The 21,217-nt window shown below is 41.2% G+C and overlaps 1 protein-coding gene across 1 annotated transcript; it reads left to right on the top strand.

Moving 5' to 3' along the window:
- The first annotated feature begins 15,919 nt into the window (after positions 1-15,919).
- On the top strand, positions 15,920-17,828 carry LOC121806490. Its single transcript, XM_042206548.1, has 3 exons — positions 15,920-16,522; positions 16,971-17,156; positions 17,239-17,828. The coding sequence occupies exons 1-3, from the start codon at positions 16,028-16,030 to the stop codon at positions 17,518-17,520; spliced, it is 963 nt and encodes a 320-aa protein (XP_042062482.1). The 5' UTR covers positions 15,920-16,027; the 3' UTR covers positions 17,521-17,828.
- Positions 17,829-21,217: the final 3,389 nt, after the last annotated feature.

The raw sequence follows: 21,217 nt of genomic DNA on the forward strand, positions 1-21,217 counted from the left end.
CAACATGTGCTATAGTAGGGGCACGACGACGAGAGTCACTTTGATCTTGGGCAATTCCCTTACCCCGATCACCACCACGAAGAGATGAAGACATGATATTATGGAAATTGGAAGTAGAGAATAGAGAGTAGTGTTTATGTGAATATGATAACGTGAACAAGAACAACGTGAGTAAATTATGAGCGCAAATAACGTAAACAACTTGAGAGAATGAGGATGGAGAATAAAGAAATTGAGATTGAGAGAGAAATTCTTATTAACACAAGAATGTGGTAAGTAGAAATGAAGAGGAGGGGGGTATTTATAGGGGAAAATTGTGATTAAAAAAATAAAAAAAAAATTTCAAAAATCACGACGAAACCGCCGGAACCGCCGGTTTTCGGTGGAACTGGCGGTTTTGAGGACCGTTTGAAATTTCAAATTTGAAAAATGCGGCGGGAAACCGGCGGTTTTGTCGCCGGAACCGCCGGTTTTCGGTGGAACCGCCGGTTTTATCGGTGGAACCGGCGGTTTCCGTCCACAGTTTTAGTCAAAACCGGCGGCCGCGGGAGTGGTTTCTGAAAAGGCTAGGGAGTAGGCCTGAAATTGTGTCGGAAACCGCCGAACCGCCGGTTCCGGCGAAACCGGCGGTTCCGAACCGCCGGTTACGGTTCGCCAAAAATTGGAACCTGAACCGGCCCATCGGAACCGGCGGTTCCGGTGCCGGTTCGAACCGCTGACGGCGGTTCCGGTTCCGATTCGGAACCGGCGGTGACGGTTCCGGGCCGGTTCGGTTTGGTGATGTCTAGGCAAGGTAGCAGCAGCCTACCAGCTATTTTGCTCGGAGGGGAGGCGACACAACGGGGAGGATTGCCGGAAGACGTGGAACCGAATCAGGGCTGCCGTCTCCCGATTTTCGGGTTTGTACGCCAACGCCCTCCGCATGCAGAGTAGTGGCCAAACGGTGGACGACTACAGGAGGATAGCGGAGAAAGTCTTCCCCCAGCCCGGGTTGTATAAGGACTTCACCTACTGGAACTGCTATCTTGTGCTGAACAACTCCGAGAAATTCCGAGTAGGTGTCGACGCTGGCTGGCCGAAGAAGCAACGATTGAACTATACCGGGGACAGCGGCAGCAGCGGTGGTTCCCACGACCTCCCCGAGACGGACCAGGTGCTCCCCAACCCTCGTTCGTTCGGCCGCCGACCTCGCCCCGCTGGGCAAAAGAGGGCGCAACGGGAGGCGAGGGGGGTCGCTGGGGGTTCCCAGGAGGTCCAGTCGGCATCTCCCCTTGACCGCCAGTCTACAGAGGATCTCAAGTACTTCCCGCGTCAACAAACGCGCCAGATGATGGTGAAGACGTTAGCCGAATGGCGAGCGGCGACGGACCCCCAGGAGAAGAGATTTCTCTTCACATTGCTCGAGAGCATGAATGACGATCTGCGTGGAGGCGGCAGCGGCGGTGGCAGCGGAGGCGGCGGTGACAGTGGCGAAGGAGGCGGCGGTGGCGGTGGCGACGGCGACGACGGAGGCGAGGGAGCCGACGAGTGATTTTGTTTTTAAGTAATGTACTTTTTCGATTTTGAATGTAATTTTTTTATTAGTGTACTTTTTTAAAATTTTTGTACTTTGTTTAATTTATTGTACTTTTTAAAAAAATTAAAATAGTATTATTAATGTTTCCCGTATATGTCTCGTAAATTAAATTCCGTATATTGTGTTATTAGTGATGTGGCTATTGATGTGGCTGGGCTATTTATGATATGGCTAGGCTATGGCTGGGCTATTTCTGATGTAGCAAGAGGATTTTTAGTATTGATGATGTGGCTGGAGGAGTTTTGTGGCTAGGTTATGGCTAGGCTATTGCTGGGCTATAACCACTGTGGATGCTCTTATTGGGATTTTTAATGTGGGCAAATATGTATTTTTGGCGTGTTAGGTTTATTGCAAAACATTTTCAAGGATATTTTTAAGGTTTATTGCTTCCCTAATGCATTCTAATCTATACGTAGGTTCATCGAGCAATCATTGTCTGTTACACCAACCATCAGATTCATATGATTGACATGTGTGGGTATTTTTTCGAGTATACTGCAAGGATACAATCAGAGTCCTTTTTTAGTTCTCCGTGAGATGGCTAACTTTGAGATGGGAGATAAAATACTTTCACAAAATATGCTTCCAAAATCAGTGTTACACATTGGTTGACACGACCACTGCAAAGCATTTAACACAACAAACAAAAATAAGGACGAACTTTGTCGATCCAATTTCTCCGGCATTAGATTCACACTTATAACACACCAATTATAAAACCAAATATTAATATCTTGACTATTTTAGTTTGTAGTAGATCTTATTGCTTCAAATCAGTATTTCTAATGCATAATTACTTTAAAATCCCTCTCTCCATAAACAAAACTTCATCGCCACAAAATTGCAAAGAAACAAACATATGCTGAATTTCAACAAATAGTGAAATATACTTAAAACTCATATAGCGTACCTAATTCTTCATGTTTGTAAGATTCACAATAGAGTTAATGATATATGATCATTAATGGAAAAATAATTTAGTAGATTCAACCAACTTTTTTCAAATCAAATTCTAAATATCTCATCAATAATTTATATAAGTCGGATATTGAACTTGCCTTTTGATGGTTGGGCGAATTTTTGATGGTAGTAAATGCAGATAATGAATATAGATCACGACACAAGGAATTACGTGGTTCGATTTACTGAGGTAAATCTACGTCCACGGGAAGAAAGGAGGGCAAGATTGTATTGCTTGATCTGGTTTTCCAGCTTACAAATACAGACTTGCTATATGATATTTGATGTCTAGCGAGCTCCTTTCTCCTCTCTGATCTAAGTTCTATTTATACATTGAACTAAGATCGTGGCTTGCATCACCACTAGCTAGGTCGTGGCTTACATCATCACTAATTAGGTCGTGGCTTACATCATCACTAATTAGATCGTGGATGTCGTGGAGGTCATGAGATCTTGCATGGGTCCACCACTAAATAGATCGTGTAGTGGAGGTCGTGGAGGTTCTGCATGAGTCCACTATCTCCCAGTTCGGTCGAATACTGAGACCGAACTGCTGAACTATTGCCGAGCAGCTTTTGCCGATCTGAGAGTAGAGCTTGATTGGTCGGCTTTTACCGAGCTGTAGGCTGGGGCCGAACTCTTTGGTAATGCCGAACTGAGTGGTCGGCTTTTACCGAGCTGTAGGCTAGGGCCGAACTCTTTGGTAATGCCGAACTGATACTCTTCCTTGGTCTTTGGGCTGATGGGCCGTCACTGCTATTGGGCTTGTTTAGTACGTACCCCATCACTACCCCCCCCCGAAAAGCGAAGTGAATCACTTCGGCGAAGCGAGTCACTTCGGCATTCTGGATAAAGGTACGGGGGAGGCTGACGTTAGGGGACGTGCCTTGCGCGTGACTGCATTAAATGCGACAGTAAAATCCGGCCGTTGAATCCTGAAAAGGTGGGATTCGAAACGGTGCGATGATTTTGAAATCTTCTCCGAATCTGATAAATACGTCCTTTCTTCATCAGTTGAACACTTTTGCTATTGCTTCTTCTGCATTCTCTCTCTTTTGCGAAAAAATTTCCTTCCGCTTTCAAGAATTTCTTCAGAATTTTTTCAGACTTTCAAAGAGTAAGAACTATGTCTTCTTCTTCTTCTGAGTCAGGTAGCGGTAGGAAAGGGGATAAGGGGTCTTCTAGCCGGAAAGAATCCGGGGAGAAGACCGTAGAGTATTTTCACAGCATCTTGAGTAAGGATACTGTGATATCTTTACACGAAAAATATTTTTTTCCTGGGGGGAAGGTTGCGATTCCCGACGACCTTCATAGGGCTGACTCGCCGCCGGAGGGTTACGCCACCGTTTATGAAGCCGGCTTGGAATGCGGGCTTCGTTTCCCTCTTCCCCCTGCTTTTGTAGAGCTGCTAGATTTTTTTCAACTCCCTTTAGGTCAGGTGACTCCGAACTCTTGGAGGCACTTATCGGCCTTTGCTGCCGAACTGCGTAGGCTAGATAAGGATCTGTCTCTGAGGGCAATCCTTAATTTCTTCCAGTTTAAGAGGAAGGGATCTTGGTTTTACTTGATCCCTTTACAGCCCTTTAGGGCCTTCTGCAAAACCAAGTGGCCAAAGTGGCAACATCGCTTCTTTTTTTATAATAGGACAGCAGCTCCGGGCTTTCCCTGGAGAGGGCCGAAGTCCGTGATTCCTCATCCTCGGTTAGAACCGTTGGACGAGCTCGAGGGCGAGCTCAATAAGATTCCTATGATTAGGAAGCAGTACCTGGAGTCTGAGCTCGTCAAGGGCGACTTCGTGTTCGACTCCTCGTCTTCGGACGAAGAGACTGAGGGTGAGGAATTCTTTTTTATGCATTACTGCCTTGACGACGAAAACTAACCTTGTTTTCTTGCTTTTTGGCAGTGAACTTGCTGAACAAGATTAGTCGCAAATCCTCCGAATCTAAGGAACCGGAGAGGCCGAAAACCACCAGCTCGGCGTCTGATGCCGAGAAGAATCCGAAGAGGCAAAAGACCTCTTCGGATCCAAAGAAGCCGGAGTCGACTTCGGCAAGTAGGAAGGGGAAAACCCAGAAGCCCCCAAGAGCGCCAGAGAAAGACGTGGTCTTGGCGCCTCCTTCGGAACATATCTGTGAGCCATTTTTATGGCCCACGGACTTCGCCGAGGTGAATTCTCTTCTTGATTTTCTTGCCTTGCTTTTTTTTCTGTATTTTGTGTGGCCCTTCGGTTGACTTCTTCCTTTTTCCATTTTCAGAGGAACGATATGATCTCCAAGCTCGTCGCCGTTGAACTCTCCAAAGCGTCCAACGATTATGCTGAGATGCAGAGGAAGTTGGCGGCTGCTCGTCACCAGGCCGAACAGGCTAAGGCAGACTTTGAGAAGGCCCGAGCTGCTAGGATCTCGGCCCAGGATGAAGCCCAGTTTGCCAAAAACCAGCTCGTCATCCAGCGAGAGCAGACGAAACGGAGGGATGCTGCCGCCGTGGTTGCCCAAGGGGAGGTTCTCCGTGCTTTCGCGGAGAAACTCTTTCTGAGCAATCAATTTTCGGCCTTTGTCGGTGATCTGCTGAAACTGATGACCGATAATGCCGAGCAGGGGCCCGAAGTCGTCCTGCCGCTGTACGGCCGAGAGATAGCAGCTCATCTCCAGAGTCTGCCGCTCCTTGAGGAGCTTGCTTCGTCCTCGGTCCTGCTTTCTGCTGACCGAGTTCGTAGTTGCCGAGCTGACCGGGATGAGAATATGGAGGCTATCTTTGCCTCCTTAGGGCCAGTTTCACCCGCTCCAATTTTCCACGGAGAGGGTGAAACTGAGCAACTTGATCAGCAGACCGGAGACAGGCAGGCCGAGCAAGAGGTGCTGCTGATTGGTGATGGGGGCACCGAGCAGGCTGGGGGGAGCAAGGAGGCCGAGGCTGAAGCTGAGGCAGACAAGGAGAAGGAAGCTGAACCTCACCGAGGAGCCGGAGACGAAGCTGGCGGAGTATGATTTCGTCTCCCTTCTCTTAGTTTAGTTTCTTCCTTGTTGTAAAATGGCCTTGAAGCCCTCCTTGTGTAAAAAATTTTTTTCTTATGAATGAAAAAATTCTTCTTTCTGCACTTGTGTCTTCGTATAGCTTTTCGTACTCTCTTTTACTCCTGTTGTGGTTTACTACCTGCTCAGTAAACTGAAATGCCGAACTGACATAGGCTGCTTTGTATTCTTAACTCTTAAGGAGCTGGAGGTACTTCACTGGAAGCGGCTGTACTCTTCCGCTTTAGACGAAGCTGAGAAAAAAGCCATAGCTGACCAGATGAAGAATGACGAACTCTTGGCTTGTTTAGTGAAGCTGGAGGCCGACAATAAGGACTTAGAGTCCGAAAAGAAAGATCTGGAGGCCGAACTGAATACTGCTGTCGCTGAGAGGACTGCGTATGAGGATTTCATCAGCAGGCGCGGGGGAATGACCATCTCTGAAGTTCAGGAACGAGTTGACGAACTGTGGGAGGAATATCATGTACTCCGGAGGAACAATGCGCTGGAGAGCTCGGCTTGCCAACAAGTTGTGAAATCATTACGGCGCTGGGCTTCTCGGTACGACATCGTTCTTTCCCGGCGTCCTTCAATCGAGAGATTCCTTAGGCATTTCCCGCCAACAGATGCTCATACACCAGCTCAAACCTCTGATCCACTTGCTCAAAATCCTACTCCAAATCAGCAACGAACTCAGGAGCAACCGGAAACGTCAAGACGAGAACGGACTCAGGAGCAACCGGAAACGTCAAGACAAGGACGGACTGAAGTTCGTAGAGGAGCTGTGATTATGAGTGAGCAAGATCAACAAATGCTTCGTGAAGAGACTCTTCGCCGCCGAGGTGCCAGTACTTCCCGGACTCAAGGAAGAGGCGGTAGGTCAATCAGAGCATCTCGTCGACCTGCTTATTCTTCAGCTGCCCGGAACGCCCGAACTCGGCTTCACGAGGATTTTGTGAATAGATGGCTCAACTTTAGCAACCAGGGACAGTAGAATAGTCCTTTGTAATAGCGTAACGCCTTCTCGTAGGGCAGCAGAGTTGTATGCCGAACAAGTTTTAATAAATGAAATCTTCATTTCGCTTCTATCACTGCGTATTTACAGCTCAGCGAAAAAATTTCATCGTGCTCGTCCTCGGTCTTATGAAGTAAACTTTTTTGACCGGACTCGTCCTCGGTCTTATGAAGTAAGCTCCTTTGACCGGACTCGTCTTTGGTCTTATGAAGTAAACTTCTTTGACCGGACTTGGTCCTCGGTCTTATGAAATAAACTTCTTTGACCGGACTCGTCTTTGGTCTTATGAAGTAAACTTCTTTGACCGGACTAAGCTTGTGTCCTAATTTGGCGAGTTTTATCGCTCGGATCGGACTTTCCCTTGTCCTAATTTGGGGATCGGACTTTCCCTTGTCCTAATTCGGCGAGTTTTATCGCGTGGATCGGACTTTCCCTTGTCCTAGTTCGGCGAGTTTTATCGCGTAGATCGGACTTTCCCTTTGTTGCAGTTCGTTTCAGACGAACTGCTTGTTTCTTAAGCTGAATTGTGGTCTTGTATCCTCCTTAGAAGCTTGGACTCACAATCGTTGGCTTATATATGTTCTAAAAAGGGGATCAGCCTTCGAAGAACAAGATACCTCAGTAACATTTGTAAGAGACGACACACATATAGACAGACAAAACGCACATAGACGAACAAAAACGCACATAGACAAACATGAAAAACAAGTAAAAAACAAAGAAAGCACATACCCCTAGGACCGAACTAGACACAAGACTGACTGACCGGACTGTCTCTTACAAATGGAACTTCTTGAGGTTGGAAATGTACCATGTTCGGGGTGCTTGTTCTCCTGACATGTGAGTCAATTTGTAAGACCCTTTGCCGAGGACTTCTGACACCCGATATGGACCTTCCCATGTGGGTTCGAGTTTGCCCAGCTTTTCTGCTCGGCTTACTTCGTTGTTTCTCAAGACGAGATCTCCCACTTGAAATTGCAGCTTTTTCACCCTTTGGTTATAATACCGGGCTACTTGCTCCTTGTACTTGGCTGCTTTTATGCAGGCCAATTCTCCTCTTTCTTCGGCCAGATCTAGTTCGGCTCTCAGTCCGTCATCATTCATTTCTGAAGAGAAATTTAGAGTTCGGGGACTGGGTACGCCGATCTCAACCGGAATCACGGCTTCAGTGCCGTACACCATCGAGTTCGGCTCCGGTGTGACTTCGGTCATTTCGCCTGCCTCTGACTCCGGCTGCTGTGATTGCTATGCTTGATGGTGCCGATCTGATTGCTCGGCACTTTTAAGCGCAATCTGCAAACACTCGCTCTTTTTTGATCACCTCGGATGACCGCTATCCCTCCTTTAGTGGGGAAGGAGTTCGGCGAGGAAGCCTCTGATCGCCAAAAGGAGTTCGGCGAGGATGTCCCTGATCGCCAAAAGGAGTTCGGCGAGGATGTCCCTGATCGCCAAAAGGAGTTCGGCGAGGATGTCCCTGATCGCTATGATCGGGCTTCCTCCTGTCTCCTCGGGATGAGCTGTCTAAAGACCGTTTGCGACGGTCTGCCTCATCGGCACGGGAGAACTGGTCCGCAATGTCCCACATCTCTTGAGCTGTTTGCGGACTGCATTCCACGAGCTTTCTGTAGAGAGCTCCGGGTAGGATTCCATTTTGGAATGCCGAAATGACAAGTAGATCATTGAGATTATCTACTTGTAGGCATTCCTTGTGGAATCTCGTCATAAAGTCGCTGATCTTTTCGTCGCGACCTTGACGTATAGAAAGCAGCTGAGCCGAAGTGATTCGGGCTTCCGCTTTCTGAAAGAACCTCCTGTGGAAAGCATCCATTAGATCTCGGTAAGATCTAATGCTGCCTTTGGGGAGGCTATCGAACCACCTTCTTGCGTTCCCGATAAGCAGCTCGGGAAACAGCTTGCACATATGGACCTCATTGAGACCCTGGTTCACCATGTTATACTGATAGCGTCCCAGGAAGTCATGAGGATTCACTAACCCGTCATAAGTCATTGACGGAGTTCGGTAGTTCTGTGGTAAGGGAGTTCGGGTGATATCGTCCGAGAACGGAGTCTTCAATGCTCCGTACATGGCGAACCCGACATCTCTTCGGTATGGAGGAGATGGAGTTCTCCTGTGATTCCGGTACCGAGGAGGAACAGGAACATGTCGGGGTTGAGGATTCTTCTTCCTGGAAGACATGGCACTACTGCGGTAGTGACTTTCACGTCTGGATGAGGAGGGAGAATCCACCGTTTTCGTCTCCGGCTTTTGGCTCTTTTGCAGGAAAATTAAGAACTCTTCCTGCTTCTCGGCCAAAAACAATTTGACAGCCTCGTTCAAATCGGGCTGCTGGGAAGACTCGGTGCGATGAGTCTTTGAGCGGCTTGTTCCTTCACCGTGAGGACTGGAGACAGATTTCTCACGAGGCTGCTTTCCAGGCCTACGGGCTGCTGGACTAGCTTCCTCACATTCCTCACGGACGGAAGTATGGGTATTATGTGATCTGGTATGCATTTTTTTGGTAGAAGAGGATCAAAAACTCGCTTTATCACAAATTTGGTTCTCTGTTTCCCACAGACGGCGCCAGTGATGGTTGGGCGAATTTTTGATGGTAGTAAATGCAGGTAATGAATATAGATCACGACACAAGGAATTACGTGGTTCGATTTACTGAGGTAAATCTACGTCCACGGGAAGAAAGGAGGGCAAGATTGTATTGCTTGATCTGGTTTTCCAGCTTACAAATACAGACTTGCTATATGATATTTGATGTCTAGCGAGCTCCTTTCTCCTCTCTGATCTAAGTTCTATTTATACATTGAACTAAGATCGTGGCTTGCATCACCACTAGCTAGGTCGTGGCTTACATCATCACTAATTAGGTCGTGGCTTACATCATCACTAATTAGATCGTGGATGTCGTGGAGGTCATGAGATCTTGCATGGGTCCACCACTAAATAGATCGTGTAGTGGAGGTCGTGGAGGTTCTGCATGAGTCCACTATCTCCCAGTTCGGTCGAATACTGAGACCGAACTGCTGAACTATTGCCGAGCAGCTTTTGCCGATCTGAGAGTAGAGCTTGATTGGTCGGCTTTTACCGAGCTGTAGGCTGGGGCCGAACTCTTTGGTAATGCCGAACTGAGTGGTCGGCTTTTACCGAGCTGTAGGCTAGGGCCGAACTCTTTGGTAATGCCGAACTGATACTCTTCCTTGGTCTTTGGGCTGATGGGCCGTCACTGCTATTGGGTTTGTTTAGTACGTACCCCATCACCTTTCTACGAGCCAACAACACAAGAAATATTGAATTCGATCTCCCAATTACTCACATGTTAATATTTGAACTTCAATACTAGTATTTCTTTGACGAAAAGAGAAGGGAAAAAAATCATTAAACAATAAACAATAAATGCTTATGCAACTCGAAATTATAAAATAATATAGTAATAAATAGAACAAGTGTTTAGGGCACCACTCATACGATTGAATGGGATTAGTGGAGAATCTAAAATATAATACTGAGATGGGCTCATAGTCAATAGATGAAATTAGTTTGTAGTCTGATGTGAACAAACGGTAGAGGTAGACGACTTTTTTTTAATCTTAAGGAAGTAAGAAAAAAATTGGACCTTCTTGATACACAAAATTCACATGTCCTTGCACGAAATCAAACAACAAAGTTGGTCTAAAAAGAATGCTAGTTTATAAAATCAAACAAGAGAGATCATCTAAAAAATATTACACTATGAGTCTCTATCATAAGAGATAACTCATTTATTCTATAAACACCGCATCATAAGTTAGGTCAAAACTAGCTTCATTCACTAGGTCGCTATGAGTCTATGACCCTCTTAAATGCCAATATTTTTGTTGGTCATAGGCTCACAGCCACATTGGTCAATGTTTACTTCTTTTACGAAGTTATGGATAATGTTCATTTGATTTATAAACCTCGCACCAATTATATTATGAAATTGATTCAAGACACTAGAATCCATAACAATAGATGTCGTTAAATGCCAACGTCCTTGTCGGTTATGATCACCTAACTCATGACAAGCTCCTTTTCCATGCAAACCGCAAATGTTACAATCAAAATGGAGTACGAGAATTTATTACCAAACACTAGCCTATGAAGATAGAGAGAACTCATTTAGTCTTTCAACTCTACATCAACTTCCTTACATAATCGACGTGGGATATTAATCCATAATAGTACCACATCCAATTACGAATTATTAATTTCAATAGCTGAGATTTATAAAAAATTTATAAAATTTTAATTGGACACTACTATAATAATTTGTGTGATTTAATGGACGGTCTTTTCCAACTTGAGAATGATTAATGTATAATTAAAAAGGTGTCATTTTACGTGGCCAAGGACGAAATTTAAATACTACTACTATGTTAGTGGAAGTCGCAAATGGATTCTCACTTTGAAATACTACTTTGTGTTGATACAAGTTAAATTGGACTTTGTATATCAATCCACATTCAAAATTTGACTTGCATCATGCATGATTCTATATTTCTCTATATATCACCATCTCAGAAGTAACGTCAAATTAGACAACCCCTTTTTCAAAACGAAGAAATTAAACAAATACGGTCAAAATTCACAACGCATGCAAGGAAATTCTACTCTATAAATGCTTCATTCGATCATATATCATTGCACTATTACAAATCCCCTCATAATCTAGGTCGAAGATAACATCACTTACAAAATCACTCAAGTTTTTCCAAAGATTTTATTAGTAATGGCCAAAACTCTCACATTCCTCGCTCTTCTCCTTCTTCTCTCTTCTATCTTCGTCATCTCCTGCGACGCTCGTCCCCTGGGAGCCTCTGAACCTAAAAGTGTCACCGAGAGGGAGATAACGAAGGTTTTGGATGATCTATACATTAAAAGTGGAGGGCCAAGAAATAATGAATATGCATTAACTCTTGAAGGAATCAAGAAATCTGGTCCTAGCCCAGAGCTGGAAACTAGTTACTAAATTGCTTCACCTTCTTAGATTTTCTCAATCCATATAGCTGGATTTAACAAATATTGAGTTCATTCATTCTTTTTAGGGCACAAAAACATAGTATTTTCCACTCCTTATTCTTTAATTTATGTACCATTTCTTGATTCTTAATTTGCTGTATTTATTTATTTCAATTAAGTGTAACCTATTATTGATCTAAATATATAAATTGATATTGTCCCAATTAAATCTTGAATGTTATATAATTATTGTACGTGTTCGTTGCTACATATACTTGTACAAAATATTAATCGTATCAATGAGAACAAATATGCGACAAAGAATGGCGATCCTGACTATATATAGTTTTGATTTCTGTCAAATAATATGTCCTTCAGTCACTCCTTAAATCAAGTTTTAATAATTTATTAGTTTTATACTAAAATACATTAAATTACCAGTACTATATTTTACTGATTTTGTTTTATTATATATAAATGGGAGATCAACCTACTCGAATGTCAAAGCATTCACAATATTTAACTTTTCCCAAATGCCTAAGTAAAATATACTCCCTCCGTCCATGAAAAATATGGCATTTTCATTTTTTGCACTCGTTTTGAAAAAATGATAATAAATAGTTAAAGTGAAAAGAAAAAAAAAATAAGAGACAAAATAGTATAGACAAGAGACTTCTCTACATTATTCTCTCTTGTACTTTACTTTCTCTCCACTTTAACTATTTATCAGTATTATTTTTTCAAAACGAATGCAAAAAAATGAAAGTGCCCTATTTTTTATGGACGGAGAGAGTTAAAGATAAGAGTATTATACTCCAGTTGTATGATTAATTAATAACATCTAGCCACCAATAACCATGACAAGCAAGAAATTGCTGATTAAACAAAAGAATCATTATTAACATTTATTGCTGGTTATAAAAGAGTTGATTCACATGTCCAAAAACCAAAGGGACACAACACAGCCCGAAAATCATAAATCAAATTTTATTACTCCATTTATTGCTGTCCCAATCCCAAGCATAATAATGCCTTTGAACCGAAGAAAATAAAAGCAATTTTTGGTTATATAATTTCTCCTTTTCGAAAGAACACATAAGTATGGGATCCACGTTCCTACATGTGTTGCATTTTATTTTAATGCTTATTTATATCATCTTCTTTTCACATGGAGTATTACTTTAATTCGTAACAACTTACCTCTTACCATATGGACTATACTATTTGTACTCTAAAAAACCCAACTTAAAGGTAAACGAACAATGCATTTGATTACGCAACCATTCATTGACATTATTAATAATGACGATCTCCAGCTCTTTTCTTTTTCAAAATTTAGTGATAGTTGGGACTTGGGAGGCGTCGAACCGTCTTAATTTCTTGGATTTTATCATCTTATTAAAATCTCACATAATGTTTTTCAATTTTTTTTTCAAATCCAAACAAAGTTGTTTATCTTGTACAACAACTTGGAATCATAATAAAGCAGAAGCTGATCAAGTGATCATAATATATAATAAGTGACATGGTCCCCTCTCTCCTATATATTTATACTTCATCTATCCCCCAAGCTAATTAATTTGTGTTTCTTTTGGGAATGTTATAAGGTAAATGGATCATTTTTATTTTGGACATAAATTAAATGTTGGAGTATTTTAACTTTTACTACTCTATCTGCTCTCTTCTACTATTTTATCTCATCTCCATATTTAATTCACTAAACCGAGACAAAGGAAACAATTACAACCGAAAAATAAAATCAAGCATATCCTCTCTCAGTGATCCATATGATCTCGCTATATGCTCTTTTATTAACAAATGACATTGGCTCATTTGCAATATTCTTATTGATGTAATGAAGATAAAATCAACATATTTTTTAAATTATTGTAGTATTAAATAAATTTTACTAAATTTACAATTTTTTATGTCACGCCTCAACCCCTCTCACATATATTCTTAAAATAAATAAATCCCAGAAATTTTAAAGCTATTAATCCACATGTCAAATGAAACACTCATATCAGATACATTTAAAAACCAACATCTATTTATATCAACGATATCTATGAGCCACGATCCAATATATATAAATTTCACCTTTAATTTCATATTACAATTATCAAACTTATTCTCCAACCAATACATATAATCATAAGCATTAATAATCATAAATATTTTCACATCCATATGTATATGCATCTCTGTCCAGCTTATTATTCTATGACAAATCAAGCCCGGTATCTGCTCGAGATTTCTAATATGCCAATATGATTTGACCCATATATCCCAATATGATTGACCCAAAGGTCCCATTGTGATTGACCCGAAGGTCCCAATATGATTTCAGATTCAGAGCGAGACTATCACAGATCCTCTTTAATTTAGTGATTCAAATAGTCCAAATGTCATATAAAAACATATTCATTACTGTAACACTCCAACCCCTTCGACTTATATTTTGATAATAAACAACTTATATTTTGATAATAAACAAATACTCCCTTTAATTCCACACTACACAAATATCAAACATATTCTTTAACCAATACATATAATCAGAAATAATATCATAACAATTTCATATCTATAGGTCCATGATCAATTGAGATTTTTAGGCTAATTGAGAAATGAGATGCAACATCAGCCACTCATTTTTATTAAATGAGTGGTCCAGATTTTGCCCAAAAAAAATATTTTTAGATTAATTTATTATGAAATGGTATAATGGTAAATTTAGTTAAAAACAAATGAAAACTAACTTCTCCCCTCTCATTCTTCTTCCCTTACGCCTCCACCTTCTGCTCATCTCCTCATCCACTCTTTTTCGACCCTTCTCGCTGATTCTCCACCTCAAATCACGGCAACGCTCCTCCTCACCCCGTCACCAGCTCCTTCCTCGCCGGAGACGCCGCCGGAGGTGGAATCCCTAGCTCGCCGTCCGACGCCTCGAGCAGATAGCCTAGATCCGGCCGCGATTCGCCGGAATCCGACACCAATTCGACGATTCCTTCCTCAACCTCTCCGGATTCGCCGCAATCCGACGCTGATTCGACGATTCTTTCCTCAGCCGCTCCGGATCCGTGACTGGAAGTGGGAGATGTAGTGATTTCCTCCTCGAAACTCTTCATGAACGAGTCGAGGTCGTGGATGGAAGTGCAGAGATCGGAATCCTCGTCGATTTCGTCCAACAGATCCTCCCTCAGCCGCTCCACCTTCGGCGAGTCAATCTCCTCCGACTCCGTCTCCGTTTCTGTTATGGAATTATCAATTAAGCTATTGCATAGTTGTATACTATGATGCTTAGAGAAGATTAAGTCAAATAGCTGTTATTTTTTAATTACAATAATTGTTTTTGAGTTGTTGACAATATATACAAGCTTTTGACAAGCTGTTGACATTTGATATACAAGCTGATACATTTTACTATAAGTTGTTGACATTTGATATATAAGTCGGTGACACTATGACAACTATGGTGCATATCGTGTCAACGGCACATACATATCATGTCAACTACACATACAAGCCATGTCAACTGTGTTACAAGCCATGTCAATTACACGTACAACCATGTCAACTGCACATAGAAACCATGTCAACAACAATTATAAGTCATGTCAACTAGACATATAAGCCATGTCAACAATCCGACACATTAAAACACGAAATGACACTTATACCCCCGTGTTGACATAATGTGATAGCTGTTGACATTTAGTTAATCTTGTGGATTAATGGCTGATATTGCATCTCATTTCTCAATGTAGCTAAATAATCTCAACCTAGCAGCACCCCATAACTATATGCATATGGCTCTCTGTTCAGTTCGTTGAGTTTTAGAATATGCGTGAGGGAGTATAAAAAGTTAAAAATGGTGATTTATCCCAATAGATATGCGCGGCGAAGAGTAGACTCAGAAAGAACGCAGTATTGCCAACTCAAATGCAGCTGTCACAAACCAAACATTCATAATCACTTATTGCCATTTTTTCTTGTCGGTGATATTCTACTAATTAATCTAGTTTTCGTGTCAAAACAAATGCTTCCTATTAAATACAAATTTGTTAACTTCCTATTGAAATAACTCATGGTCAACACAAACACTAATTACTCTATATTAATTTATTCATTTAAGAATTTGGAGAGGCAGTTTAAACAAGAGATCATGTATTTGAAGTTAAAAATAAATAAATAAAAACTTAAAATATGTAGGACATCAATAACTCTTTCCTTTCAAGCAAATTAGCAAATTAATATCCATCAAAATTCAGAGATAATCCTAATTAAAACTGAAATTGAATAATTGCTGACAGCCAATTTTTAAAAATATAAAAAATATTCCAAAAAGTAAAATTTATTTCGATTAATATGAGTAGAAGAAGCAGAGAAAATCCGCTCTAGTCTTTTTCTTGAGTATCAGAATCAGAAGTCTCCGAATTTTCACACACTCTTCACCCTCAGAAAAACACACAATGCACGCGAAGACGGATTCGGAGGTGACGAGTCTGGCGCCGTCGTCGCCGGACAACCGTCCGCCGGTGTACTACGTGCAGAGTCCGTCGCGCGACTCGCACGACGGGGAGAAGACGACGACGTCGTTCCACTCGACGCCGGTGCTGGGGAGCCCCATGGGGTCTCCGCCGCGATCGCACTCCTCCGTCGGCCACCACTCCAGGGAGTCGTCCACCAGCCGCTTCTCTGGATCGCTCAAGCCGGGATCGAGGAAGGTATCGCCGAACGACGTCGGATCTGGGGCCAGGGGACCTCGCAAGGGCGGACAGGCGAATTGGAAGGACTGTGATGTGATTGAAGAAGAAGGATTGCTAGAAGATGAGGAGTCTCGGAAAGGTCTGCCGCGTAGATGCTATTTCCTTGCTTTTGTTGTCGGATTTTTTGTGCTGTTTTCGTTTTTCGCCTTGATTTTGTGGGGAGCTAGCAAACCGCAGAAGCCTAAGATCACGATGAAGGTGAGTTTCTCATTTCACTTCGCTTTTACTGATTTTTAATTGGTTGATTCTGAGCTCAGAATTAAGTGGAATTGAGAAACAAAGCTTGTTAGCTCTGTGGTTAGGATTTGATTACTTATTCTGGAAAATTTTTTTTGTTCATTGTGATTTGTATGGAACAATTTGTATAGTGTTTATGTTTTGGGGTGGTAGCAATGTAATTTGTTAGAATTTGAATTGCGTTGATGATGATGGATATGCACAAATGTGAATTTGTTGTGGAGCTGAGAAACAGAGCTAACAAGCTCTGTAATTAGGGTTTGGTTACTTATTGTGATGAAATTGTGTTGAATTGTGATTGGTATAAATCAATTGCTTGGTGTTTATGATATTTGGGGGCGGTGGGATTGTAATGTGATAGAATTCAGCTATTGAATTGAGTTAATGACATTTTACTGTTATCAATCAGAGCATTGCATTTGAGAGATTCATGGTTCAAGCTGGTTCGGATTCAACGGGTGTATCGACAGACATGATCTCTGTTAACTCGACAGTGAAGCTGACCTACCGTAACACAGGCACATTTTTCGGAGTTCACGTTACCTCAACTCCGGTCGCTCTCACCTACTCGCAGCTCACCATTGGCTCTGGCACCGTAAGTCACTACTCTGTAAAACCCTTCTGAGAAATGACTCTGAGTGCCATTGAATATTTTGGTTCGTGACATTGCATTGCAGGTGAAGAAGTTCTATCAGTCACGGAAGAGCCAGAGGCACATGGTTGTGACAGTCTTAGGCGACAAGATCCCGTTGTATGGTAGTGGAGCTAGCTTAAGCACCTCGACTGGGATCACCACGCTCCCTGTGCCGCTCAAACTGGAGTTCACAGTTCGGTCGAGGGCTTCTGTTCTGGGTAAACTGGTGAGGCCGAAATTCTACAAGAAGATCGAATGCCCCATCATTTACGATGTGAAGAAGCTCAACGTGCCCATCTCCCTCAAGAATTGCACTTACAGTTAAGGGGAGGGGAGAGGAGAGGGTTGATTGAGGTAATTTCATAGCACAGCTATATGTGCTGCAGAAAGAGGGCTATCTTCTTTGAAATTTTCAGATATTTATTAATACATGGGCTTAGTTAAATAAGAACGCTATCAATTATTCATGTGTCTGTTTATATTTTACAGAAGCCATTGTGTGGCTTATTAATTTAATTTATTTTTGGTACACATTGAATTTTGATGAATCTTCAGTTTTTGGCATAAAGGAAGTGTATGAACTTTTATAAAAGCAGCATTACCCATTATCAGCAATTCAAAACTGGTTGCTCACTTTAGTTTTCCTTTTTATAGTAGTATTTTTATTTAAATAGGTGCGTTCGATATATTCATGGTTGCGATGATCGACGAAATCATATGTTAGGTTTTTCGCTTTTCTGTTATTTTTTGTATAGATTCAGAGAAACTTCTCATGATGTTTTCCATATATCTGAAATCAATTGTATTAGCCATAAATCTTTTTCGAAGAATTCGAACATATGCTGCTTGCACACAACATGCTATAATCTAGTTGTGCCCGAAATGATAGAACGAACTACGTTTTTTTCTTGTTGAATTTGAAGATGTTTAGATCGTATAATTCAATTGTTCTTTCAAATCTAATAAAATTTGTTTTTCTCCATTTTCACATTGTTCATGATTCTTTTGTGAATTTTGGTTATTAAATAAATATGGAGTGTTAAACAATAATGACTCGGTTGTCTATTGTTCTAATTAAATTAATTGTAGCATTTGGTTTCTTAAATTGTGTTCGGATATGTAGATTAACTTAAGAATAGTAATAAATTTACATCAATTCATTACTTCTAATTGATTTTAAAGGAATTAGTATTTTACATCCTTATCCTTTTACACCTATAATTTTATCCTAGAGGAAGGTTGTTAGTGGTACTCCACTAGAACCATTACTGGTTTCAACTTATGCAAATTATTACTACATTCATTCAACATAATTTTTACGATACTGATTAAACTACACAAAACATGTAGTAAGGACGATCGAATGATCTACTTAATATATATTGCCGAGATTTATAATCAATTTGTTAAATACATTCTCTAATTATCTTTGTATTGTGAGTCGTATGTATCACTTCTATGCAAATTTCAAAATCTAAAGTTGAATTCGGATCATTGTTTAGTTCATTTGCGAACAATGTTTTGTGTTCATCATGAAATCCGTCCGAATATGTGTTCAAAATATTATTAATGTTAGCCATGATCATTACTCAAGTTCCTTCTATCTCTAACGATATATCATGATTCATGAGTTCAGTTATATTGTCGTACATGGCACTGCAATATATAAAGTACAGTAATTCAGAGTAGCAATGACATATTAGAAAGAAAAATCGAAAGAATGGAAAATATAAAAAATTCAGCTATGGTAAATGCCATATGACAGCTATACAAATCATGCATATGGCCCATTTCTATGCCCACAGCCACTCTCACTCCATTGCAACTCTTTCAAGTCCAACCCATTTTTTCGGTGGCTTTTGAGAGAATTTTTACTTTTAAATTTTTTATTTCTATTTTTAATTGATACCACTAGTTTTTATATACTTTTAATTTTTTTGAAAATAGATTTTCACCCTATTAGGCATAAAAATCATTTTATTTGACTTATGGACATAGCTGAGCCAATTTATTTGAAATTAATCTTATGCTAATGACATCCACTAATTTGTCAATAATGATGAATTTATTGTGAGATAACTAAGGGATTCACCACCAAAGTGTATCTTCGGAGAGAACTTTGCACCAACCGTTTGTCCCAAAAGACACAGATTAGACATCGTAGGTATGGGTGGCAAATCGTGCGTGTTGTGTCGTTATCGTGTCGACACGATAACGACACGACGCGATAACAACAAACACGAACACGACCCATTAAGAAAACTCCAAACACGAACACGACCCGCTACCCTCAGACACGAACACGACACGAACCAATTAACGACACGAATCATTTCGGGTCAACACGATAACAACACATATATGATACGACACAATAACGACACTATAATAATACGATCTGATAACACAATAGGATAAAAAACTTAAAATCTAAGTACGCTGTCTCATGGTACACGTTCAACCTACACGTTAGAAAAGAAACATGCAGAGCTGAGTACTTGATATACTCAGTGAGCATATGGCTAAAAATAAGTTCCATTTAATTTGTCAGCCCTGAGTGAACACGGGGTTTTTATTTAAAAAGGCTCGAGTCACTAAATTCCTTTCATTTCATAAAATTGATTGCGCAATCACATAAACATAGATACTATATCTGAACGTATGTGAACCGGGAATGTGGCCACATTCCACGACGGTCACTGGATCGGCCAACTCGAAAGCTAGCTCACGGTCCCCATATGTGTACACTAGTCCGAGTAGGGTTTGCGGCCTTATTGGGACCCGAATTCGATTTAACATGTTTGACATATCCAAGCAGATAGGTAATCGTAAAACAAAATATGGAGTGACAAACATATTTAAAACATATTCACATTTTCATACAAAATCACGTTTTGAAAAGAATGCCCACCTGGTTTGCTTAATCTCTCAATTGAACGTCCCTCGGCTTGGTCTCACTTGACGTGCGACGACGCCCCTTTATAACAATAAGTATACTTAAATTAGACTTAAGAAACTATTTATTTAGCGTGCATGCATTCCTAAGCGTGTGATCATTTTCATTTTCTTTTTCCTAAATCCATAAAATCCTTAAGTATTAATTACAACAAGCAATTTAATTTATTTAGGAATTTGCCGAATTATTCGAGCATCAGTTAAATTCCAGAAATTTTACCTTTAAATGCCGTGAAAATAAACAACGACTACCCATAATTTAATTGGCAAAACATTAGGAAAGCCTATCGACCAAATTAGACTTTTAGTCATGCTTGTATCTTTTATTTGGTGGTCCGTTCTATGATTTAATTTATCATTAGTCCATTCTCAAATTTAATTCTCTTGGATTAAATATAAGATGGGATTAAATTTGTTGGCTAAATTCTACAATGACCAACATATGTTATGGTACAAGAATTAGAAGTCAAAGATCCAAGGGTTAATATTAGTGGCCCAAAAGAATTAAAATTGATGGTCCAAAGGAAATTAAAACCGGGCCCAAATTAATTATTTTCAGCCTGCCACCATCTCCGACGAATCGACGCCAACGTGCATCGATCTCTCGCCCTCTCCTCTTCGGAACAGAAAGGCAGGGCCTACTCGTGCAGATGCGGCGGCGCTCCTCTTCCTCTCGAGGCGGAGTCACCGATAGGAAGAAGGAGTCGCCTTTTCCACTCCACGGCGTCGCTCCTCGATTAACCGCCGTCGACCGCAGCAGCGTGTACACCTCCCTCGCCGTCGCCGGTTGTTGTACCGTGGAGCCCGTACGGCTGCCGCCGCGATGGTTCGTCGGAGCAGCCCTTTGGCTTCAAAGACAAGTCTTCGATTTTACCCCACTACACGATTATGATTGGTATTCCTAGTTTTTTGGAGAGTCGAGCATGTGGCAGATTTACAAATGAACTTATGCTTAGAGTTATAAGTTAATTTGTCGTTTGTAGGGGATGATTCGACATTATTTGGAGGAAGCTTGTGTAAATATGAGGTTTCTTCGAGGAAATCGGGTTTATAGGCTACTTTGCCTT

Source organism: Salvia splendens, chromosome 6 (genome assembly GCF_004379255.2).
Source record: "Salvia splendens isolate huo1 chromosome 6, SspV2, whole genome shotgun sequence".
In the NCBI taxonomy this organism is placed as follows: Eukaryota; Viridiplantae; Streptophyta; class Magnoliopsida; order Lamiales; family Lamiaceae; genus Salvia; species Salvia splendens.